The following is a 25646-nucleotide window of genomic DNA, read 5'->3' as shown; positions in this document are numbered from 1 at the left end:
TGCTTTATTTAAGTCAGTAAACATTGATCTAATTTTTCATTACAATTCTATAAACAGAAGAATTTATATATTAGGGAGTGCTAAATATTCTATCAAGTTCGAAGCGCCGCTGTCCTACATGCTGGGTTTTGAACCCGGTCAATGGATTAAAACAGAAGGAAATCCCGTGAGTAAATATCCCTGCGATATTAACGGCGGTCAATATAATTTTTTCGTCTATACCAATATTGTGGAAGCACAACATATCGGAGACTATGTTGTTCCCCTTCTAAGAATTGTTAAAAAGGAAGGATCTTACGGTGATCTGATCACTTTCTCCTACAACCGCTTACACTACGTTCCTGTCAATAAACAGCGCATACAGGATATCCAGATTGAATTAAAAACTGATTTAAATACCCCGATTCGATTCACATACGGGAAGACCATCTGCAAACTACACTTTAGACCGGTATCAAAGATCTTGATCTGAATTCAACAGAATAACGCAGAATGAATTCGCAAAGATTTGTGGATTATTATGTGAATCAGGCTGGAGGCGGATCACTCAACGGATTTGTTGGTGCCCCGGTTCTTTACGGCAGGGGATTTGGTTCTATGCTGAGTAGGGCATTCAGATTCGTCTTGCCTCTTCTTAAACGTGGAGCTAATATTGCCAGGCCACATTTGAAATCTGCTGTGAGAGGGATAGCATCTGATGTTGTTGGAGCTGTAACCAGCCATATTGCCAATCGTCGACGTGACGAAACTCAGGACGGATCGGGACTACTACGAATAGCACGTGGAAGAGGAAAAAGAGCTCTAGCAGCATTATCACACGCTATACCAAAAAAGAAACGTAAAACCTCATCGAAAATACACCGGAAAGTTAAAAGTCAACGAGGCGGAGGGGATATATTTTAACCATGTCTCTTACACATCACCTCTCGTCAGAGTGCACCAAATCAGAGCTCGACCTCTTTGCTCCTCCGATGACACAGCTATCTATAGATCAGACCAATTATGTAGAGATCCATCCTTTGAACTCTATTGCTGATCAAGAAGTGTTAGATTTCCTGATACCTGGAAACGGGAGTTTCTATCTAGATCTAAACTCAACACTACTCTATTTACGCCTCAAGATTACAAACGCCGATGGGACTAATCTCGGAAATGCTGATAACTGTGGAATAATACAGTACCCTCTAAATACTATATTTTCACAGGTAGATGTCAGTCTGAACGATGTTCTCATTAGCTCTTCATCCGCAACTCATCCTTACAGATCTATTATTGAAACCCTCCTCAACTTTTCACGACAAACATTGGAGAGTCAGTTTTCAGCAGGTCTGTGGTACAAAGACGATGGCGATGATTTAGATTCAATTGACACGACACCTGGGGGCCCCAACAAAGGCCTTATCAAGCGTACAAGCTTCACTCGTGGTTCGCGACCATTCGAGTTAATTGGTCCCCTGCACAGTGACATTTTTTTTTCCGAAAGACTCCTGCTAAACAATGTGGATGTGCGATTGAAACTTGTAAAGGCTAAAAGTGCTTTTACACTGATGTCCGCTGCAGCTGACGAGTTCAATTTAAACATTCTGAGTGCTAGCATTTTTGTGAAAAAGGTGCAAGTCTCGCCGGATGTCATGCTAGGACATTCAGACGCTTTAATGAAATCCAACGCAATTTACCCGATAAGTCGTGTTGTTGTTAAAAATTTTAGCATTCCAGCACAGTCACGTGTATGTTCACAGGACAACTTGTATCTGGGTAGACTTCCAAAATATATAGTCGTCGGAATTGTCGACCACAGAGCATTTGTCGGAGCAAGGGAGCTGAACCCATTTAAGTTCCAACATGCAAATCTTGAATACCTCTCTCTCAGTGTAAATTCACGCTTTATCCCGGCGAAACCTTACCAACCCAACTTTAATACACATCAGAGTGTTCGCGAATTTTACAATCTCTATCTGGGAACAAACAGACACCTCAGAGACGCTCCCCTGAGTATTGACCGCGAAAACTTTGAAAATGGTTACTCACTGTTTCTGTTCAATCTGTCAAGAGACGATGAAATGGACGCTGAAGCTCTCTCTCCTGCGCTACATGGAACATGCCGTTTGGATTTAAGATTCAGAATGGCGTTACCGAGAACTATGACATTGATTGTGTACGCTTGTTACGACAGTGTCATAGAGATAAACTCGAAGCGTCAGGTTCTGATCGACTACTAAAACTGGAGAAATGAACAACCATCAAATAGATTCTATCCTGAGACCGATCTTGGGCGAGACGTTTGGAGGGGTTTGGCCTAGTGATTTACTGCCAACTAAGATTGATAAACGACCGTGCTATCTCGTCGTTAACACCCATGACCAAACCCGTGAGGGTGAACACTGGGTGGGGATGATTATTGAAGCTGAACAAGACAAATCATGCTTCTTCGACAGCTATGGCCACGAACCGGATTTTATATTTTATCCTGAAAGTTTTATAACTTTCCTCACTAGAAATTCTCATGAAATACGCTACAACAAACTCCAAGTACAAGATGACAACTCTTCGACTTGTGGCGCCCATGTTATTTTTTTCCTCTGTCAACGCTTTAAAGGACTCTCTTTTCAAGAAGTAATGAGGCTGTATTCTGATAATTTAAAAAAGAATGATGCTCTTGTCACCAAGTTTGTCAAGAAAAATGTTAAATGTATTTCACATGTGAAGACCGCTAAAACCTGTAATCAGAAAGCATGCTCTTTAAAACTATTTAATGAGTGTTATATCTGTTCTGAATAAATGCTCTTACTCCGATGTATAATTCCCAATAAATTTTTATTGGTAAAAAAAAACATACAGTCTGCATGAATTCATTTGTATCGAGTGAAATCTAACCAGTTGGAGGGGATCGGTGTAGACAATCGCCATTCAGACGCTGTAGGTGTATACAGTTGATGAACGAGATTCGGGCTGTCATAATCTCTGTCTAACGGTGATGCCGCCCCAGATTTTTTCCCCCCGCGTTTTCTCTTACTCCGTCGTATCTGAGGGCGAGGTTCACTCGTGGTATTGGAGGGTTTAAGTCGTAATTGCTCGCGTGCGTGAGTGTTCATAACAGTTGTGATTGGAATGTTTAATTCAGAAATTGTTTTTAAAAATGTATCCCATCCGCGAGGTACGGTCCGTCCGTGGAATCGACGGTTTGTCAGAGTTTTCATTAAATCGAAAATATGAGACCCCTTAATGAGGTTGTCCTGCACAATTATCTCGCCTGAACGGTTCCATCTTAGAAGGTCTGAATTACGAAGCTTCTGTAGAATATATGCCGCATTTTTCCGATTGCGTGATCCTATGTTGTCTAAAATCTCTTTTTCAATGTTGTCAGGACGTTCTTCCTCTTCAACCTTGACATAGTCACCTACATCTTCACCTCCTTTCTCTGTGGGTGTAGTAGGTAGTTTCAAAAGTATTTCACGACTGCGACTCTCCTCCTTTCTGAGTAAGGCCAGATATTTTTCAAGTAGATCGTTATAATGTAGTGACTTGCTGTATGCCGGTCCAGGTTGTTTTAACAGACGTTCCATTTTCTCTTCCAAAACATACTGAGCTTTCTCGCTGATGTTTTCTGCATGCGTCTTCTTCTGGGTTAAAGTCTCTAGTTGATGGGGGGAAATCATGTACATTTTACTAAATGACGCCATGACGATGGTCTGTGTCTATCTCCCACCGGTAAACAAACTGGTTAGGAGTGGGATTGCTGCTCCTAATAACGCCCCAAGGAAACCACCGGACTGTGTCAACACCTTACGCTTATGTTTTATGGCAGTTTTACGGTTAGCAAAGAGTTTGATGATTTTTTTCTGCTTTTTTAACCTACTGTACTGCTCGGAGGATAGTGGGATGTTCCCCTTCAAAACATTCAAAGCTATCTCACAGACTGCCAGGACGAGATCTTTCGATGCATGGATTAGAAGACCCTGTCTCTCTTTTGGTTTTAGACTGAGCAGGGCTTTTAAAATGGGGAGGTTTCTTTTAATCCGCTTTGACATGGTTTAAATCACTTTTTATACTGATACACTACAGGCCACTCGTGTGGAAGTATGCCGCTTCTCAGTCGGAAATGTTCTGGACAGTCGGGTCTTAAGTCCACGATTAAATATGAGTAGGGGTCTTTAGTCGCGTCATTAAAACTCTGAAGAAAATATTCTCTTCGTCCGGGGAACATTTGCTGAGCCAGAATTCTAATCTGCAGTTTATCACGAGGCGATTTGAAAAGGACCATATAATTAGTGTTTAGACTAATAGTTCTGCTATGTTTTCCTTGATGAAACAAGTTTTGAACTAGAAAGATTACAGATAATTTTCGATGATGTCTATACATTGTAAATGCCTTCATTAATTCATCATGATTCGCCCCAACGTCCATGCAATCATCGACAACTAAAAGACTGTGCTGATTTGATGGAAAAATATTTTCATCCGTCAAAGAGTCAGGGATTCCTTCAATAAATTTAATCTTTACATCTCTAGCCAATTCATCATACATGGGTTGGTAGGATGAATAGCTCCAGATGATTCGATCGGGAACTCTGGAAAAAGTATCCTTCATATTTTGGAGTACATGTTTCACAAAGAACGACTTCCCACTTCCACTTGCCCCTACAAGGAGAGCGGTGAATGGAAGTTTGAAACGAGGATCAAAATATACTTCTTCCATGTTACGCATCTACTGTTTCTGTAAACTGGCAACCTAAATAACCAGAACACTGATTTTATTCACAGACATCAAGATGTAAACACAAACAAATGAAGAAGGGTTTATTGATATAGCATATGTGCATATATGATTTACTACAGATTACATCATGACTAAAAATACAGAATATATCTTCAAGAAAAACACAGAATACATGATAAAAAATATAAAAAACAGAATAGAATTACAAAACAATGATATAATTCTAAAAAGGTCTGGGTAGAAAAGTCATCAGGTCAAACCGTCATAAATCTACACAGTCCTTTTCAGAAATTGCTGCCGTTTCATCCTGGAACTAATAACCAAATGGTAATGTTTTTCCATCTGCAAGGAGTCGTCTTTTATCATAGACAACTGCGAAGTTGATTATGCGTTGTTTATTAGTGAGTTCAAAGGCTTTCATATTGCGAGTAATTTTATTGTAATGTGTAGAGATTTCACGCCGATTGTCCGGCTCTCTGAGATATCCCTCTACCAGATCTGTGAGGCTGTCAAAGTTAATTTTTTTACAGTTTTCATAATTTTGTGTAATCCCTTTAGCACGTAAAGTCACCTTACCCTGTTGTGTGAGATAGGCATACGATTTGGGACCCGCAGCGCTCCAATTGCATATGTAGTCTCCATGATCTAATTCTGATGTCAAATCTCCGAGATAATTACCGAGTGGAGGGTTATATTGATCAGAGGGGCTGCTTGTGTAAACGATAGAATCAGTGTCACAGTACAGAACACGATCTTGGAGCAAATCTAATTGCTTGTAAAGTTCAAGTCGTGCATAAGAAGTTGTGAACGCCGCTAGAAAAATATTTGCGTCGCCTGGGGGTAAGACACACCTAGAATTATGGCGCCATTGAACAAGTGCAATATCGTCATTTATGAAGTGAAACTGTGAAATGTCGTACTTGCTAGAAAAGAGAAATTCAAAAAAGCGTTGCGGTGTGCTCACCAGACTGGTTGAGAGCTGGTTTGATCTTTGTGCTAGTTTTCCCCAGAGAGAATTTAGCAGTAGTTTGGCAATCTGTCTTTTTGCGGGGTTGTAGACAATTTTCTCCGGATCGAGATCGATACCTTGCTTCTCTTTATAGTCACGGATGTAACCCTGTTTAGTCTGAAGAGTTTCAACTCCGCTAGGGTAGCCCGACGCCTCTTGCTTCTGTTTAAGGAAAGTGTAGATATAGTCTTTAAACAGCACATCTGATTTCTCTTCGAAGTTCCATATTTCGTAAATTTCAGCCAGAAAATACCCCTTTCGCACTGCCTCGATTACTTCTATCGTTACCCACACCCCTTGGAGGGCCCGTTCTTCATCATTGTGTGTACAGTGAGTAGTTTGATTGTTCACGAGTGCACATAATCGACACAGTGTGAAAATTAATTTCCCTTTGTCGTTTCTTATAGGCAGTACAGGGAAAAACAGTTGACGTGGAGGGTAAACTTTAGCATGTATTAATCCAAAGTAATTTTCAATGCTGTCAAAATCCTTTCGAATTATTTTCGGATGCCCTAATGGGTAGTGAAAATGTGCATTTACAAACGGATACAACGATGTGAAATCAACGTAATTTACACGCTCACCTGGGCTGACAACATGGCGGAGACGGATAGCAGCCGTACGGCCTCCATATAAGGCTGCTCTGGGATCTAACGGAATTGGTTCTTGAAACCTCTCTAAGAAAGATTTAACATTCGGGTCTGTTTTTTTCTGTACACTCCATTCGTGTTCCCACTTGATCACCACAGTTTGCACCTTGTAATCGTTTTGTAATCGATCCAGCCTTTTCAAAGTCTCAGAGTACACCTCACTAAAACAAGTCTTTGACAATGGAGAAACATCACTTCCCATATAACACTTTGGACAGCCATGAAAATAACAGCCTAGAAATTCAAAGACAACTTTCCCTCCATTTAACTCTCCATATCCATCAACTGAATAACGCCCAAATTTAACTTCACCTCCGTTCAAAGCATGTCTTATTGAAATCCCCCGTGAGAAGGCCTCATACTCAAGCCACTGTATAGACGCATGTGAGAAAGCCTTGCTGTTTGTTTTGTAATTGTTAGGACAGGGAATCGCGATTGTATTGGGTTTTAAAAATTTTGTTTGAAAGACATTCAAAGCTGCTGAAGCAATGGTCACACTGTCAAAAGGATCACAGTCGGTTGTTTTTATGAATTCATTACGGAAATTGCTTGCACCCTCGGCTAAGATTTCAACATCGTTTTCACAGTAAGATACTAACTCTGCATCATAGTCAAACTCTTGATCTTTGACAGTCTGATACCAGTTAAGGAAATCCTCTCTTTGTTTTGGACTCATTTCGTCAGGTGAGTACATCTCGGCCGGTGGATAGCTTCCTCTATAGCCATTTTTTGAAAGATCGGTAAATCTGTGTGGGAAGTAGCCTTTTTTAAGCTGTGTCTTACATCCCAACGCCTTGGAAAAGTCTCTGAGTGGGATAGGAATAAATGAGAACGAGTCAATAAATTTAAGTTGAAAGTCATTATCCAGGATCAGGATTATTTTACTCCCTTGTGCTATCACAGACGGTGACAAACCTTGAGTTACATAAGCATTCAAGATGATATGATGATCAAAACCTTTGCCAAAATGGGAAATGAAAGTTGTCTGTTTATGTTTTTTCTGTCGGAAATGGAGAAGAAATTTTAAAGCGCATGAATGCCCCTTCCAGACACGGCGCTCACCATTAAGTGACTGAGCCACCACAAGCACCGGAAGATGGGTTCCAGTGGTTTGAGAAGTCTCAAAATCAAAAAATACAATCTTTTTTTCATGTATTTCTTTTTCAGATTTGATTGGTTTTGTACGCATGTAACAGACATGTTTATCTTCGCCGCTTTCAATCATAGAGTTATTAGCTGATGTCTGCTCTAACTCATTGTTACGAGACGACAATGTTGTTTTAGGTTGTTTACAAATTGTGCACATCTTGATAGCACAAGTATGCTCTTTAGGATCTCTGATAGATGTGTAGTACAATGATTTACATCTAGGACATGTTTTATTGGTCTGACACATGCTGGCCATCTTTTTGATTTTCGGATGCCATTTTTTCTCGCGATGTCGTTCGTAGCATTGTCTATTTGTACAGAATCGATTGCAATCAGCACAGTAGGTTTTTTGAATTGGACCCTGTTTACAATCTGTGCAACAGATGTTGCAGCTTTTTTCACAGAAATGCTTATATTGACACTGATACCCTGTGTGACAATGTTTACAGAAAAACTTCACACCTAGAAATCCCTTAATATTATTTATCCCATAAAAATGATTATTGTGTAAAAGCAGATAGCGTATTGTGTCTCGTTCGGGTGTTCCTGTTTGAAATGTAACCAGGTTGTTGTTTTTTTCTCTGTCAGACGTTTGGTAAAAGATAACAATTTTACACGCTAACAGCTCCTCAAATTTGACAACATCATTGAATGTGACCATTGTATCAGCAGTCAGACCTGCTCTGGTATGGATGTCCCAGCCTGCCTTTATGGCTTCCATCATCGTCAACTTGGGATTTGTCAGTAATGCCAGATTTACAGCAAAACATGTTTGATGGGGATTGGGGAGTACAAATAAATGTCGTGCTTTTTTTTTCACAATTTCGCTCGCAAGACATGATTCAATTCGTCTCTTACCCCCTCTCCGCGGAGCCTTCACAAAATTGACAATTAGCTCAAGCGATCCATCGGTGAAAACAGACATATTACTCTGGACTAATCTGTCTAAAAGTTCCTGTAATTGTGACACTGTCCCCTCTCCATAACGCACGCTCATTGAGACATCGTCTTGCAAACGATCAGCACGCAGATTAACTTGGATAACGTCATTTGGTTGGACATCAGCTCTGTGAATCATGCTTGAAATCCTATCGCGAAAACCATTTGTGACATTCAAATAAAATTCACGAAAATTGGGAATTGCAGATGGTGGTGGAAAGCGAAGGAAAGAGCGAATCTCAACATTATTAAATCTTTCACGGTTTGTGACATGCATGTCATCACTAGTGCAAGGTGCTGGAACATTAACAGCCGCACTATTTGTGTTGTTTATCCCCATAGATGTGGATTGACCCTCATTACTCTGATTGATGACGCTCTCTGTCTGTTCACCCTCGCCCCCACCCCCCACCTGATGACCTCTTTCCAGAATGTTGAGTGCATCACAACACTGACTGTCTGATGGAGACCACGGGTCATCTATTTGACTGTTGAGTGCATCACAACACTGACTGTCTGATGGAGACCAAGGTCCTGAGTCAACATTGCTTTGCGATACGGGCGAAGGAACGGGGGAGGGGTATCTGTACATTTGGAGTAAGGAAATTAGCTCATCAGGGGATGGAAGAAAAACTTCTCCCCCTCTTTCAGGTGAATCATGCCGATCCTGAATTGGGCTATTTTGGGGAGAAGGCTGATTAGCCCGGCCTTCAGATCTTCTCCAGTTGATCTCTGAGATCAACTGGAGAAGATGCTCTCTAATTTCAGGCGAATTGTTGTGATCTGATTCCGCACTGCTATGCGGAACGGGGGAGGGGTATCTGTACATTTGGAGTAAGGAAATTAGCTCATCAGGGGATGGAAGAAAAACTTCTCCCCCTCTTTCAGGTGAATCATGCTGAGGCAGAATTGGACTGTTTCGGGGAGAACCCTGATTAGCCCCGCCTTCGGATCTTTCTCGGTTTATCTCAGAGATCAAGTGGAGGAGATGCTCTCTAATTTCAGGGGAATTGTTGTGATCTGGTTCAGCCATTTGTCTTTATCACCCGATCAAAAATTAGTCTTCAAATTGCAACCTGCGATGGACTCTTTGTGGCAGTGTTCTTTGTTCACGAGTGGCACGTCTAGCGTTAGCTGAATATGAATTGACAGAATGCCTGCGTCTAACGTTCTGTCTAAGTTGATTATATATATTCTCAATCATGCGGCGATTTAAACATGCTATATCATACATGTATCTTCTGAACACTTGTTCGACAATTAGCACAGAGGTGTTGAAATCCACTGTTCCAATTCCATCACTGTCTGAGGCTATATCCCTCTGATTTAGAGCTTGCATGTCAACATATTCACTTTCACTATCTGGAAAATAATGAAATCTTTCCTGGTTGTAGACTCCAGCGTCAGATGTCTCCTCCTGTCCCGTTTCTTGTCCCACATCGGACTCTGCTGTGTTTTCCTCGAATTCTGTGTCGTTTTCTCCCTCTGTCACATCCAGCGTTGAGGGGGTCAGTGGCGCAATCCCTATAACAGAGCAGACTCTGTTATTCATCAACATTTACACAGTACATACAGAGATAATTGTTGACATAAATATGAATTCATTAAAACCGACACACATTTGTTTAACTTACCGTGACTTGAGTTTGGACTTGTAAACCCCACAATAAAATGCAGTGGGTTTTGGACCGGCGGTGTTAAAGTGTTTTCCACGAATCCCGAAGTCTGTCCCCAAACTCCCCCGTCTATCGTAGAGCGATCGCCCTCTGCAAATCCTGTGTCAGAGAGGATCTTGTTAGTCATCAGCATTTACACAAAACATAAAGAGCTAATTCCCGACATCATCCTGTATTAAACTAAACCTACACACGATTGTTTACCTTGTGCCTGGTTTTGAGGCGTTATAAAGTCCACATTAAATCCCTGCATTGGGTTTTGGACCGGTGACACTAGGGCCACTGGTGGCGGTGAAGTCAGATCGATCACTGGAAATCAAACATACTCAATTTATTTTATTTTCCCCAATATATATTATATAATCAACATCCTTGCTCTCTCTCTCTCTCTCTCTCTCTCTCAGAGGTAGAGAGACATGCGCACACACACACACACACACACACACACACACACACACACGCAGACAGGCACGCACGCACACAGGCACGCACGCACACAGGCACGCACACACACGCACCCTGAGAAACATAAACCTCTAAAAGAAATTTCTTTCAGCTACATGATTTGAAAACGTACCTTCAATTGGTGAAGATGCAGCTCTCCTGTAAGTAGAAAAAAAAAATTACCTTTCAGGCTAAACACCCTAGATAAATTATATACAATATGAAACTTACGTACATGCAACAGCCCATGTCAATGTCCGATGTCTTGTAGTCGTCTCCAAGCTCTGTGTTCAAACTCTCTGTCTTGACGTTGTTCGCTGATTTTTGCGAGTGATCTGGAAACCTACCGTCGACACTTGCCTTTTATACCATTTTATACAATAGGGGAGGAATGTTTAAGTGCCAGATATGGTTTTTTAAAGCCTCAATCACATTGTCTTTTTTATACAAACCATGAGGCCCCTAGTATTGATTAGAGCTAGCTAAAAAAGACCCCGTCACGGATCAGTCCAAAGAAACCCCCATCTACTATAAAAATGGTATTAAAATGATCTCATGTGAACCATGGGCCCCCGCTATTGAAACGGGAGCCATGAGGCCCCCGCTATTGATTATAGTTACCTAAAAAACACCCCCATCAGATATGTTTTTTAAAACTACAAGCACATTGTCTTCTCCCGTGGGAAAACGAGACACCCTATTGATATTATATATTTCACACACCCGAGACAGCACCCCACCATTCTTTCTTTTTGCTTGAGAGACCCCCACAGATCACGCCCAGGAAATCCCCATCTACTACAAAAATGGCGCGAGTATTAAAATGATCTCATGTGAACCACGGGGCCCAACCTAATGATCATAGTTAGCTAAAAAACACCCCCCCTTCAGATATGTTTCTTCATCGCCCCAAGCAGATCCTGTTCCCCAGGAAACATGAGACCCCCACCATTCTTTCTGCTTGAGAGACTCCATACACTAAACCCAGAATGCCCCCACATACCCCATCCTCCTCCCTCCACAGCCAGTGAGAGGTGTCTCCCACAAAAATGGCGCGACTATTAAAACGATCTCATGTGAACCATGGGCCCCTGCTATTGACACGGGAACCATGAGGCCCCCGCTATTGATTATAGTTTCATAAAAAACACCCCCATCAGATATGTTTTTTAAAACTACAACCACATTGTCTTCTCCCGTGGGAAAACGAGACACCCTATTGATATTATATATTTCACACACCCGAGACAGCACCCCACCATTCTTTCTTTTTGCTTGAGAGACCCCCACAGATCACGCCCAGGAAATCCCCATCTACTACAAAAATGGCGCGACTATTAAAACGATCTCATGTGAACCACGGGCCCCAATCCCCATCTACTACAAAAATGGCGCGACTATTAAAACGATCTCATGTGAACCATGAGGCCCCCGCTATTGATTATAGTTTCATAAAAAAACACCCCCATCAGATATGTTTTTTAAAACCACAAGCACATTGTCTTCTCCCGTGGGAAGTCAAGGCCCACCTTATTCATAATATATACCGCACACACCCACACACTCAAGAGTCACACACACACACACACACACACACACACATCAGCCCCCAAGAATCTCACCCACACCCCCTCCCCTTCCGCAGCCCTCTAAGACCTCTCTACTCACAGTTTAAAAAAATGATGTCATCTGATGTGTCAAGTCATCAATCATATTTTGACAGTTAGTTTCTGACGATTATTTTTAATGATTAAATTTATATGACGTCATCACATTTTGTCATTTAGTTTCTCTAAATTTCTCTAACAGATCTTGACAGACACATCAAGAACTATTAGATGTTGCGTTCAATGTCCACAACAAAATACAGCATCGGACAAAATATATTAGGGGGCTTTATCTTTAATTTGGAGCCGACAGCCAGAGAGATAGCTTGGGCCAGGCGATACTATCGGTATCCATTCGATTCCAAGTTAATACAGAGGCAGTATTTCTGATATAGATACCGATACTTTTTAAAAGATTTTTTCAATAAAATCGAATCATTTTCTCATTAATTTGTTGATCATGATAATATAATATGAATAAAACACCTGACAAAAAGTTCAGGCAAACCAAAATTATGCGCATCAACACACTTATTTGTGAACATTTTGTCAATATGTAATAGAATATCAAGAGAATAATATAATTGTTCCCTTTTATCACATGCAATTTGAGCAAAATCCAATCAGCAGTGGAAAGTAAGAAAAAAAAAACCCAGCAAAAACTTTTGTTCTTGAATCCTTCAAAGCCCTCCTGAAATTCACACGCGCGAGTTTCTGCGCATGTGCTCCGTACCCAACTCACTTCAACGAGTGAAGCATAACAACTCAAGTCAGCAGAAGGAATGAAATCACTACCTTCCAGACCAAATCTGGAAGTAATCCAACAGGAAGCAACTTCATCAGTTACAGCATTTAGTGATTACAGCATCCAACCATCCATTTTCTGTACTGTTTGTCCTCATGAGGGTCACGGGTATGCTGGGGCCTACCCCAGCTGTCTTCAGGCGAGAGGCGGGGTACATCCAGGACGGGTTGCCAGCCAATCAAACAACCATTCGCACTCACATTCACATTCTTATGGTCAATTTAAAGTCTCCAATGAACCTAGCATGCATATTTTTTACAGTCAAATAAAATACCTTTGACTAAAAGATTCAAAATTCAAGAGTTTTATTGTCATGTGCACAGTAAAACAGCAGTTCTACTATGCAATGAAAGTCTTATTCTGTTCATTCTCCCAAGAAAAGAAAGAAAACACAACAAAAAGAATAAGAACATAAGAAACATATATACCAATAAATTAAGCAACAACAACAGAAGAGATATTAATACAGATAAATAATACAAATAAATAAATAAGTAAATAAATAAAGTGCTATGAGTGTGTGCGTGTGTTGCGTGCGGCGTGTGTGAGTGCTTCGTTGAGAAGCCTGATGGCCTGTGGGTAAAAGCTGTTTGCCAGCCTTGTGGTCCTGGACTTCAAACTCCTGTAGCGTCTGCCTGACGGTAGGAGTGTGAATAATGAGTGTTGTGGATGTGTGCTGTCCTTGATGAGGTTGTGTGTTCTTCGTAGGACTCTAGTTTTATAAATGTCTTGCAGTGAGGGGAGGGCTGCCCCAACAATGTTCTGTGAGGTCTTGATCACCCGCTGGAGTGCCTTCCTATCACGTGTTGTACAGTTACCGTACCAAACAGTGATGGAGGCAGTAAGGACACTTTCCATAGTGCATCTGTAGAAGCAACTGAGGATTGTGGTGGACATGCCAAATTTCCTCAGTCTTCTCAGGAAGTACAGTGTCCTTTGGGACTTCTTCATCATTTGTTGGGTGTTGTGAGACCAGGTGAGGTCCTCGCTGATGTGTGTGCCAAGGAACTTGAAGGTTTTCACCCTCTCCACCTCAGTCTCATCAATAAACAGGGGTCTATGCGGCTCCTTTTCCCTTGTTCTTGGGTCGATGATCATCTCTTCAGTCTTATCTGTATTGAGAAGGAGATTGTTATCACGACACCAAGCTATGAGGTCCTCCACCTCTCTTCTGTATGATGTTTCAACACCACCAGTGATCAGGCCGATGACTGTAGTGTCATCCGCAAATTTAATGATGCTGGTGTTGTTCTGGGAGGCCACGCAATCGTAGGTGAAGAGCGTGTAGAGGAGTGGACTCAGCACACACCCCTGTGGGGTCCCAGTGCTCACAATTCTTGAGCTGGATGTGCGATTGTGGACTCTGACTGACTGGGGCCTGCCTGTTAGAAAGTTAAACACCCAGTTACAGAGGGAGGGTGACAGGCCAAGTGTGAGGAGCTTATCTGTGAGTTTGTGGGGGCAGACTGTATTAAAAGCAGAGCTATAGTCTATAAATAGCATTCTGACGTAGGTGTCCTGGCCCTGTAGGTGAGAAAGGGCTGTGTGGATGGCAGTGTTGACTGCATCATCCGTGGACCGATTCTGGCGATATGCAAACTGTAGAGGGTCCACAGTTGCCGGGATGCTCTTTTTGATGTGGGTCATGACTATTCTTTCAAAGCACTTCATAACAATAGGAGTGAGTGCTGTAGGGCGATAGTCATTCAAGCAGGTCACGTTGCTCTTCTTGGGTACGGGCACTATGGTGGTGGACTTAAAGCAGGTCGGTACAGATGCTTGTGCAAGCGACAGGTTAAATATGTCAGCAAGCACATCAGCTAGCTCTGATGAGCAAACCCGAAGTGCACGTCCTGAGATGTTGTCTGGGCCTGCTGCTTTTCGTGGGTTTGTTTTGTTCAGAACCCTGCGCACATCAGCTGATGTCACCATGAGAGGTGAGTCCTGTGTGCTCCCCAGGTTCAGCCACCCTCTCTGCTCATCAGGAGTTTGGGTGTCAAAGCGGGCATAGAACTCGTTCAGCTCGTCTGGAAGTGTGGTTTGGCTGGACGTGGCTACGCTACTCCGCTGTCGATAGTCTGTGATGTGCTGGAGCCCCGCCCACATGCGCCGAGGGTCTGAGGTGGAATAGTAGCCCTCCAGCTTCTGTCTGTACTGTCTTTTGGCCTCCCGTATGGACCTCCTCAGGTCATATCTGGCCTTTTTGTAGTCCTCAGCGGTGCCCATGACAAATGCAGTCAAACGAGCACGTAGCTATGCCCTTACATCACAGTTCATCCATGGTTTTTGGTTAGGGTATTTTCTGTAATACTTGGTGGTGGTAACAGTCTCTATGCATGTGCTAATGTAGCCAGTAACAGCAGAAGCATATTCATCCAAATCAACAGTACAATCTTCCCTCCCCGCTGCAGTTTTAAACACATCCCAGTTTGTGCAGCCAAAGCAGTCCTGAAGTACTTGATCAGTTTCTTCATTCCACACTTTAACTGCTGTACTTACAGGGGGAGCTTTTTTAAGAAGTTGTCTGTATGTTGGATAAAGGAATATAGAGATGTGGTCAGCCTTACCAAAGTGGGGTCTTGGAACAGCCTTCAAAGCACCTTTCATGTTGCAGTAGACTTGGTCCAGGATGTTATTTTCCCTTGTGGGAAAGCTCACATGCTGGTAATATTTGGGGAGGACAGTCCTGAGGTTACAGTGGTTGAAATCGCCAGATATAATGAATACAGCGTCTGGGTGTTTGGTCTCGTGTTTATCAATGATGTCATGCAGGAGGCCTTGTGCATTAGCAGTGTTAGCTCGTGGTGGGATGTAAACAGCAGTTAAATACACAGCGCTAAACTCACGAGGCAAATAAAAAGGTCTGCATTTCACCATCAGCAGCTCAATGTCCTGCGAGCAGTGCTTTTCCATCGTCTGTACGTCTGTGCACCACCGTTTGTTTACGTAAACACAGACGCCGCCACCTCTGTGTTTACCAGACGCTAAAGTCCGATCTCCCCGTTAAGCAGCAAATGATTCCAACTGGATCGCCGAGTCCGGTATATCCTCCGTCAGCCAGGTTTCTGTGAAGGTGAGCACACAGCATTCCCTGATCTCACGTTGAGCTGTAATCCTTGCTCGTAGTTCGTCCATCTTGTTTTCGAGGGAGCGGACGTTGGCTAGCAGCAGGCTTGGTAGCGGTGGCCTAGTCGCTCTAGCTTTTAGCCTAGCATGCAGGCCGGCTCGCTTGCCTCGTTTACGCCTCGGATGCTTTGCTTGCCTGGTATTCAGCTCACCAGGCCCGCAAGCTGCTGCGTTCTCCCGGCGCAGAAGAAAGGCAAAGTCTGAGAGGCTAAATGAAAGTTCATGGTGAACCCTGCCGATGTTCAAAAGTGTCTCCCTGTTGTAATGTACTGCGTGAGTGTGTTGAATGTCCAAAATGAAAAAAATAGCAAAAAATAGAAAAAAAACGGGAGTGACACAGAGACGTCTGCCACGGAGGGCGCCATCTTTGATATCCAATATCCGATATTTGATAAAAGAGGAAAGCACATCAGTCACCATGTCTTTCTTTTGCACATAAATAAAAACAAAGTGCACTGTATTTATTGAACAGAGAATACTTTTCGGGCAACACAGTGACTGCATGGACGTCAGGCGAGTCAAACACAAGACCATCAGTGTTTCTGCATGTGTCTTTTCAAAGAGGACTTCCAACAAAATGTGTCACCACAGTTTGAGCAACTAAAAGGCTTTTCTCCTGTGTGTGTTCTCGTGTGCGATACCAAGTTTACCTTTCGACTGAACCTTTTAAAACAGGCCGAGCATGTAAAGGGTTTTTCTCCTGTGTGTATTCTCACGTGGGATTGCATGTCAGACTTTTGAGTAAAGCGTTTACCACAGTATGAGCAACTGAAAGGTCTTTCTCCTGTGTGCGTTCTCATATGTATAACCATAGCTATCCTTTCACCGAAGCTTTTACCACAGTCTGAGCAACTAAAAGGTCTTTCTCCTGTGTGTACTGTCATGTGTCTTTCCATGACCTTCTTTCGAGTGAAGCTTTTACCGCAGTCTGAGCAAGTAAACGGTTTTTCTCCGGTGTGCGTTCTCATGTGTATAACCAGAGCTACCTTTTCATTGAAGCTTTTCCCACAGTCGGAGCAATGAAAAGGTCTTTCTCCTGTGTGTGTTCTCATGTGCCGAGTCAAATTACTCTTAAAAGAAAACCTTTTATCACATACTGAGCAGTTAAAACGTTGAGCCGTCTTCTTTTTAGAACATTCTGACTGCTTGTTGCTCAAAGGTTCTCGGCTGTCGTCGCTGTCTTCTTCAGCAGAGTGTGACGTTATGTCGTCACTATCTGACAGTGGAGCTAAGAGGTTGTCTGCTTGTGATCCTCCACAGTGGTCTCCATCAGCTTCTGTTGTCATGTGTTGTGTTGAGCTGCTGCTTGAAGGCTCCGCCTCTCTCTTCTCCTCACTTGGACTATGATGAAGCTGTGACGACTCCAGTGGTTTGTCTTCATGGGCTTCGGTCTTCACAGAGACACCAGTCAGTAGCAACCTGGCCAAAGGATCCTCTCCCTTCTGAGTGATCAAGAGTTCTTCCTCTTTAACATAGGGGGGCTGTTGCTCCTCCTCTTCCGCTTTAATGTAGCCGGCCTCTGGCTCCTCTTCTTCCTCTTTAATGTCAGGGGGCTGTGGCTCCCCCTGCTCCAACTGCTGGATGTCTGCAGGACACAAACAGCAGTTATTGTGCACTGTAAAAAACACCATAATTTTCTCAATAATAAAAGCTAAGTCACCAGAATTCTACCTTAAAAATACATGGAATAAAGATTGACGGTTGTTTTAATATTTTACTGTAAAGGTTGTTTCTTTTTTGTTACATAGGGAAAAAAAATTGTAACCAGTTTTTTAAAATATGAAAATGCTTTAAGTTTTCTAATTAAATTACACAGGGGTTTACATTGTATTAAAGTCTTATTCCATCCATTCATCCATCTTCTACCGCTTATCCGAGATCGGGTCGCGGGGGCAATAGCCTAAGCAGGGAGGCCCAGATTTTCCTCTCCCCGGCCACTTCGTCCAGCTCCTCCCGGCGGATCCCGAGGCGTTCCCAGGCCAGTTGGGAAACAGTCTCTACAACGTGTCCTGGGTCTTTAAAGTCTTATTTTATTATGAAATATATTTTGTGTGTAGATTTCCTTGAGACTAAATAAAAATATGCCACATCTTATAACTTCTTTTAAGATGTACTGAAAAAGCTAGTAGATCCAACAACTGCACTACAATCTCTCAATCTGTGCGTTTATAAAACCAGGTTTAATTAGTCAGAACCCCTTCTTGTACAGCAGAGGGCGCCAGTGCACATTGTGTGATTGAAGCCCAAGACGGTTAGTGAACATGAAACATACCTTCAACGTGCAGCACAACTTGAGTCTTGCAAACATCTTCCAGTTGTTGTCGTAGTCGCTCGTTCTCCTCTCTTGTTGGAGAAAGTTCCTCCTCGTGCAATGTTATCTGTAGTCTCTCGTTATCTGCAGCTTTCACCTCCGTGTGTCCGAGATGTAATGAGGGTGCCCAGTCTGGATGGCTTTCATCCATTTCATTAGCAGGTCTCCCTGAAAAACACACACTCCCCTTATTACTTTTAAAACTGTGTACATTGATCACGGTTCTTTCGTTCATTCTTGAGCTTACAAATCACTCAAAGTCAACAGACAACGTGTTTTATTCCCAAAACACGGTACTTTGTTCGGTGCCCTCAGCTAGCTTGGCTAACGCTAGCGGCCTACTAAATGCTAGGTGTGAAAGAGCAAAACACATGCTTTGATTCAAACTTACCAGTGTGAAAATGCCGTGAACACACCAACATGTGTCGGGTGATGGCGTTGAAAGTGATGTTTGGTCGTCTCACGGCTGCTATCCAGGCCATTCGGCGTCTCTTTGTTAGCTCACAGATCACAGCTCCTTGGCTTTGCTTCCACGTCGGAAATGAGAAAAATCTCCCCCCATCCTTTTTATTCCCGAAGCGATCGCGTGAAAGATTGTGGCAGTTGATAACACAACACGTTTGCACCATGTTTTCCACTTGTTACAACAAAAACACAAGGGCAAAGGCGAACATGTAGTCGGCGTCGACAAACGTTTTGTTTTCCCTCCAAGCCCACAATGCACTGCGGTAACACCACCTCCGCAACGTCACCCTTCTTCTTCGTCTTCTTTTAGTTTAATGGCGGGTTGCAACCATGACTTGAAAAGGTGCATACCGCCACCTACTGTACCAGAGTATGTAACATGGGCCATATACAGTATCTTACTTTATGCTAACTTAGATAATGAGGAAACTACTTATACTACTACTAATAATGATCTTTATAATACTATAATAAAATATTCTAATAATTATCTATATTCTATTACATAATCCTGTGTCCTTCAAATATTCTATCACTGCCCTCTGTATATATTTCTAACCCCCTCCCCACCTGTTCCTAAGATACCCTCAATGCTCCATTCCCTTCCTATCTTCTTAATTCTTTTCCTTAACGTTACACGTTCTTCCCTATATCTCTTGCAGTGTAGTAATATGTGTTCTACGTTCTCTATACTTTTGCATTCCATACATACTTTGGATTTACATTTCCCTATCAAAAACATCTTGTCATTGAACCCGGTGGGATTGAACCTCATCCTAGTTAACACTATTTCCTCTTTTCTGTTTTTTCTCTTCACCCCTTGTGCACTGATAGATTTTTGTACTTTATAATACTTTCTCCTGCTACTACCCTCGTCCCACCTATTTTGCCATTTCTCCATCATTTGTTTTTTGATTATTGCCTTTACTTCGCCTTTACCAGCAGGTATATCTATAATTTCATTCCTTCTAATTCCCATTTTAGCCATTTTATCTGCCACCTCATTCCCCTCCACCCCTACACGTGCAGGCACCCAGCAGAATCTTATTTCTATTTTTAACATGTGTAGTTGGAACAGGCTTTGATGTATTTCTAATAGTAAATCCTCTCCACCTGATTCCATATTTTTAATACTATATAATGCTGCCAGAGAGTCCACACATCATACCCCTCTATCTGCTTTTATTTCCTCTATCCATTGCAAGCCTATAATAATTACCATCATTTCTGCTGTATAAACCGAGAGCTGGTCAGGTAATCTTTTAATGATGCTATAATTCATTGTTGGTACATAGATTCCAATCCCCACCTTCCCTTCTTCGCTTTTTCATCCATCTGTATACATATCTAAGTAACCATAATATTTGTTTTTAATATATTGACTTGCCTTATGCCCTTTTTCACTATCTTTCCATTTATTTTTTTACAATGTTATGTATATATCTACTTCAGGTTTAGGAAATGGCCAGATAGGAATATTGCTTATGGGTGTAGAATTATTAATATGTATATTTTTTATGTTCTATCTTTAATTACCCACCCAAAGCTGTTACTTTTAGTTGTATTATCCTCCCAACGTTCCTCCATCACATCCTTGGCCAGATGTCCATGCCTACATCCTTTAAGTCTACTCCAGTATGTCAACATAAGTTGATCTCTTCTCAGGTCATACGCTACTTCTCCTAACTCCACCTGCATTGCTTTCATTGGTGTTGATGTGATTGCACCTGTACTTATCCTAAATGCTTTGGGAAGATTTCTTTCTATTTTCATTAAATGTGTTTTAGCTGCAGCTCCATAAACAAAACTTCCATATTCTATAGTTGCTCTCATCAAAGCTCTATATTTACACATCAGTGATTGTTTATCTGCCCCCCACTCCTTACCTGTGACAGCTCTCATTAAGTTTATTATCCTCTTACATTTCTCTTCTACCTTTTCCACATGGGTCTTCCATGTGCCTTTCTGATCGAGCCACATACCAAGGTATTTCAAATTGTCTACTTTTGCAATGTTTTGTCCATACAGCATCAGGTTCTGATTTTTCATGCCTTTTTTCCTGGTAATCATCATGTAACATGTTTTATTGGGTGATAGCTTAAATCCCCAGTCATATGACCATTGTTCTATCTTCTTTATTGCTTCCTCCATTTTACTTGTCACATTTATAGAATCTCGTCCCCTTGTCCAAATCACTCCATCATCTGCATGTAGGGCCGACCCAATCCTTCTATCCAGATTCATGAATATATCATTTATCATTACGTTAAACAAAACTGGGCTAATTACACTCCCCTGTGGAATACCATTTGCTATACTGTATTCTTCTGATCCTATTTTAACTTTGAATTTTCTGTCCGATATGAAATCGGACCCCGGTGTACCCCGCCTGTCGCCCAAAGTCAGCTGGGATAGGCTCCAGCATGCCCCCGCGACCCTAATGAGGAAGAAGCGGTATAGAAAATGGATGGATGGATGGATGGATGGATGGATGGATGAAATCAAGGACCCAGTTATAGAACCTACCTCTAATTCCCATCCTATTCATCTTAACCAGTAATCCTTCCCGCCACATGGAATCATAAGCCTTTTCAATATCAAAGAATACAATATTCATCAAGTCTTTCATTTGAAAGGTTTTCTCTATTTCATGACTTACTCTCACTACAGCGTCCATTGTTGATCGTCCTTTTCTAAACCACACTTATAGTTTGCAAGTAACTCTCGACTTTCAAGGAAATAATCAAGTCTTCTGACTAGAACTTTCTCCATCCATTTGCACAGATGTGATGTTAGAGCAATAGGTCGATAATTCACAGGGTGTTTTGGATCCTTACCGGGTTTATTAAATGGTCAAATTAAAGCACTTTTCCATTGCTTCTGTATTTTCCCTTCTTCCCATATCTTGTTAAATAAATAAAATATTTTTCCCAACATATTTTCCGGTAAGTTCTGGAAAACTGGTCTCCTCGCAGGAAGATATAGACCTACATCTGAGGGAGACGTACGGCGACCCCGCAAGAGAGCAGGAGTTGGGCGAGTGTAACAACCTTATAGAACCCCTGAACCAGAAGTGCAGTTCGACATGTCAGAGCTGCAGCTAACGGAAATCAGGGAGGTTGTCCGCAAAGCAAGGGCAAGCTCTGCTCCAGGACCAAGTGGCACTTCATACAAAGTGTATAAGAACTGTCCCAAACTCCTGCGTCTGTGCAAAATCCTGCGAGTTTTCTGGAGAAGAGGGAGGATCTCTGACCAATGGAGAGTTGCTGAAGGGGTTTGGATCCCAAAGGAGGAAAATTCCACCCAGCTTGACCAGTTCCGCATCATCTCCCTGTTGTGCATTGAGGCAAAGGTTTTCTTCAGCACTGTTTCCAAACGGCTGTGTATCTACCTGGCAAAGAACACCTACATCGATACATCAGTCCAGAAAGGAGGCTCACTCTGACAAAACATCACGTACCCAGCAGGTGCAGAGACCTAATCGCTGATTATTACAACAATTTCAGGATGAGGGTCTCTTCAGGAGCAATAACATCCAGCTGGCACAAGGTGGACATCGGTATCATCACAGGGTGCACTATCTCTGTGACGTTGTTCTCCCTAGCCATGAACATGCTCACCAAGTCTGCTGAACCAGAGTGCAGAGGGCCCCGCACGAAATCTGGACAACGGCAACCACCCATCCGGGCATTCATGGATGACCTCACAGTCATGACAGAGTCAGTCCCAGGCTGTCGGTGGATTCTGAAGGGGCTTGAGAAGCTGGTGGGGTGGGCCTGGATGCGTTTCAAACCTGACAAATCCAGATCAATGGTGCTGAGGAAAGGAAAGGTAGAAGACAAGTTCCGGTTTAACATCACAGGCACAGCCATCCCAACTATCTCAGAGAAACCAGTCAAGAGCCTGGGAAAGGTTTTTGACTGCTCTCTGAGAGACACAACATCTATACAGTCGACCTGCACTGAGTTGGATGGCTGGATGAAATCTGTGGACAAGTCACGCCTGCCTGGGAAGTTTAAAGCCTGGGTCTACCAACATGGCATTCTTCCCAGGATCCTGTGGCCCCTCCTTGTTTACGCAGTCCCCATCTCGACAGTTGAAACCATGGAGAGGAGGGTCAGCAACCACCTCCGGAGATGGCTTGGATTGCCAAGGAGCATGAGTAGCATTGCACTTTATGGAAACACCAACAAATTGCAACTGCCTCTCAAATCCCTGGAGGAGGGATACAAGGTAACCAGAGCCAGGGAAGTGGTTCAGTACAGGGACTCATGTGATCCAAAGGTGACTAAAGCAGGGATCCATGTAAGGACGGGCAGGAAATGGAGGGCAGAGGAAGCACTTCAAGAGGCAGATGCTAGGCTGCACCACAGGAGCCTGGTGGGAGTGGTCACACAAAGCCGAGCAGGGCTAGGTTCCTTTCTGTGTCCCCAAATGAACACCAGGGGGAAGGAAAGGCGACGCCTTTTTCAGGAGGAGGTGCGAGCAGCAGTGGAGGAGACCAGAACCTGCAAGGCAGTGGGAATGAAACATCAGGGAGCTTAGATGAGATGGGAGAATGCGGTCGAGAGGAAAGTCACTTGGGCAGAGCTTTGGAAATCTGAGCTTCACCGCATCAAATTCCTCATCCAGGCAGTGTATGATGTGCTTCCAAGCCCGTCAAACCTGCACACATGGGGCATAGTAGAGTCACCAGCATGCCCGCTGTGTTCAAAGCGAGGAACCCTGGAGATGGACGGTAAAGGTGGAGGCACGACCAAGTCCTTAAAACCATCGCTGAGGCCATCAGCTCAGGACTGGAGTGGGCAAAGCAGTTCCATCCCTCCAAGAAAAACCCTTTAACAAAACCAGAGCTGGGGACAAGCCAACTCCTGTCAGAAGAACAACATCTGCAGGCATACTGATGTCTGCAAAAGACTGGCAGTTGTTGGTGGATCTTGAACATCAGCTGAAGTTCCCCAGCCACATTGCCGTCACCACCCTGTGACCAGATATTGTCCTCGTGTCAGCGTTCACCAGGCAAATAGTGCTGCTGGAGCTGACAGTCCCGTGGGAAGATCGACTGGATGAAGCCTTTGAGAGGAAGCTCTCCAAGTACGCAGGACTGGTCAGCGACTGCCAGCAGGCCGGCTGGAGAACAAGGTGTCTCCCTGTGGAGGTTGGATGTAGGGGTTTAGCAGCCTGATCCTTGGCCAGAGCCTTCAGTAGTTTAGGCATCGAGGGAGAGAGAAAGAGGAGAGCCATCCGCAGTTCCACCGATGCGGCAGAGAGAGCCTCAAGATGGCTTTGGCTCAAAAGAGGGGAGCCATGGAGTCATGGAAGCTAGCTAGCCGTCTGGACACAAGCTGGGGTCTGATCAGCCCCGGCTGGGTCACCTGGAGGAGGGCGTATGATGTTGAAAGACCTGAAACGTCTTAAGATCCCAGGAACATCACTGAAGATGTGTCCAGACTAGGCATCAGTAGATGTATGCACACAGTCTGTACACAGTGGAACATAATATAACTCAACTGGTCTTCTCCTGTTGCAGTATCTTTACTTTTATTTCATCCTATTAGCAATTCATTGATATTCATTTCAACATCCATCACACTCTCCTCACCATCCTGTTGTAGAAACACATCCCTATTTGGTTTTAACATCCTCTCCTTCCCTCGTCTATGATTAGCATCCAGATGGTCTCCACTACGCACCCCCGCAAACTTTTCCCCCCGCACATTTGCTTTTTCTTTATCAGTCCCAGCCATTGTTCCATTATCTTCTAATGCAGGTATTTGAACAAACACCTTTTCCCACTCATCTTCAGCATTGACCATACATCTCCTATCTTGATTTCCCTTCCAATGGCAGAGCAATAATCCCTCCATGCGTTTGTTTACTGTTTTTAATTCCTCTTGGGGCTATAGCTTTTTTCCTCTCACCTGGCTGAGGTTCTTCCTTAACCTTCTTAGTGCGCTATTTCTTTCTTTTCCCGCTGTTGTGCACTTTTCATTCCACCATGGAACCATTTTCCTTTCCCTCCAACTGACTTCCACGGTATACTTTTCATTGCTGCATCTAAGATCTTATTTGTCATCTTAACTGTGCATTCCTCCATATCACCAATGCTTTGCTACATTCCTCCCTGAATTTTCCCCAATGCGCTTTTGAAAAGCACCACTTTTTATGTCTGGGTCTTTCTTGGATATCTACTTCTGCGTTTATTGTACAACTTCTGGGGAAATGATGACTTCCTAAACTTGTGCTTTCATTTCCGTACCATTCACAGGAACTTGCCAAGCTATGTGAGAGCAGAGTTAAGTCAATGCATGACATTCTATTTGAGCGTATATCTATTCTTGTTCCATTTCCCTTGTTGAAGCAGACTAACTGTCTGATATCCATGAGTTCTTCTACTACTGCTCCATTGTGATCCGTTTGCTTACTTCCCCATCAACTATGATGTGCATTAAAGTCCCCACACCAGATCTCTCTACCACCATGCCTCCTGCAACATCACCCTCAAACACGTCCATGTTTTTCAACTTTTTTTCCTCAAATCTCAGTAAATTTTAGTCCGAATCAAAAATAACAAATACATAATTAATTTTTTAACCATTTAAATGGCCATTTTGTTCGACGATATTGCTGTTTTTATTTTTTTAAACCCACATAAAATTAGTTATTTTGCATATTATAAATGTTACATAATATATATATATATATATATACATATGTATATATATAAAATAACTTTAAGATTCTTTGT

The 25646-nt window shown here is 42.8% G+C and overlaps 2 protein-coding genes and 1 pseudogene across 5 annotated transcripts; 1 reads left to right on the top strand and 2 right to left on the bottom strand.

Annotated features, from left to right (window-relative positions):
- Nucleotides 1-4847: 4847 nt before the first annotated feature.
- LOC129188118 (uncharacterized) lies at nucleotides 4848-11022 on the bottom strand. 4 transcript variants are annotated; one of them, XM_054788191.1, is made up of 5 exons: nucleotides 10816-10990; nucleotides 10718-10743; nucleotides 10345-10449; nucleotides 10099-10239; nucleotides 4848-9988 (listed from the first exon to the last, which is right to left on the bottom strand). In XM_054788191.1, exon 5 carries the CDS (start codon nucleotides 9495-9497, stop codon nucleotides 5031-5033), a length of 4467 nt encoding a protein of 1488 aa, XP_054644166.1. In that variant the 5' UTR covers nucleotides 9498-9988; nucleotides 10099-10239; nucleotides 10345-10449; nucleotides 10718-10743; nucleotides 10816-10990; the 3' UTR covers nucleotides 4848-5030. The 4 variants fall into 4 exon arrangements, with proteins under 4 accessions (XP_054644166.1, XP_054644165.1, XP_054644167.1 ...); XM_054788190.1 differs by having other exon boundaries at nucleotides 10820-10990; XM_054788193.1 differs by having other exon boundaries at nucleotides 4849-9988; nucleotides 10820-11022.
- Nucleotides 11023-16509: 5487 nt separating this feature from the next.
- On the bottom strand, nucleotides 16510-19144 carry LOC129187231 (zinc finger protein 37-like). Its single transcript, XM_054786178.1, has 3 exons — nucleotides 18825-19144; nucleotides 18395-18601; nucleotides 16510-17707 (listed from the first exon to the last, which is right to left on the bottom strand). The coding sequence occupies exons 1-3, from the start codon at nucleotides 19060-19062 to the stop codon at nucleotides 16656-16658; spliced, it is 1497 nt and encodes a 498-aa protein (XP_054642153.1). The 5' UTR covers nucleotides 19063-19144; the 3' UTR covers nucleotides 16510-16655.
- Nucleotides 19145-20842: 1698 nt separating this feature from the next.
- Nucleotides 20843-24224, top strand: LOC129187249 (uncharacterized; annotated as a pseudogene).
- Nucleotides 24225-25646: the final 1422 nt, after the last annotated feature.

This window comes from Dunckerocampus dactyliophorus, chromosome 9 (assembly GCF_027744805.1).
Source record: "Dunckerocampus dactyliophorus isolate RoL2022-P2 chromosome 9, RoL_Ddac_1.1, whole genome shotgun sequence".
Classification (NCBI taxonomy): Eukaryota; Metazoa; Chordata; class Actinopteri; order Syngnathiformes; family Syngnathidae; genus Dunckerocampus; species Dunckerocampus dactyliophorus.
The sequence above is the reverse complement of the archived record's forward strand: the minus strand, read 5'-3'. Positions and strand labels throughout refer to the sequence as shown.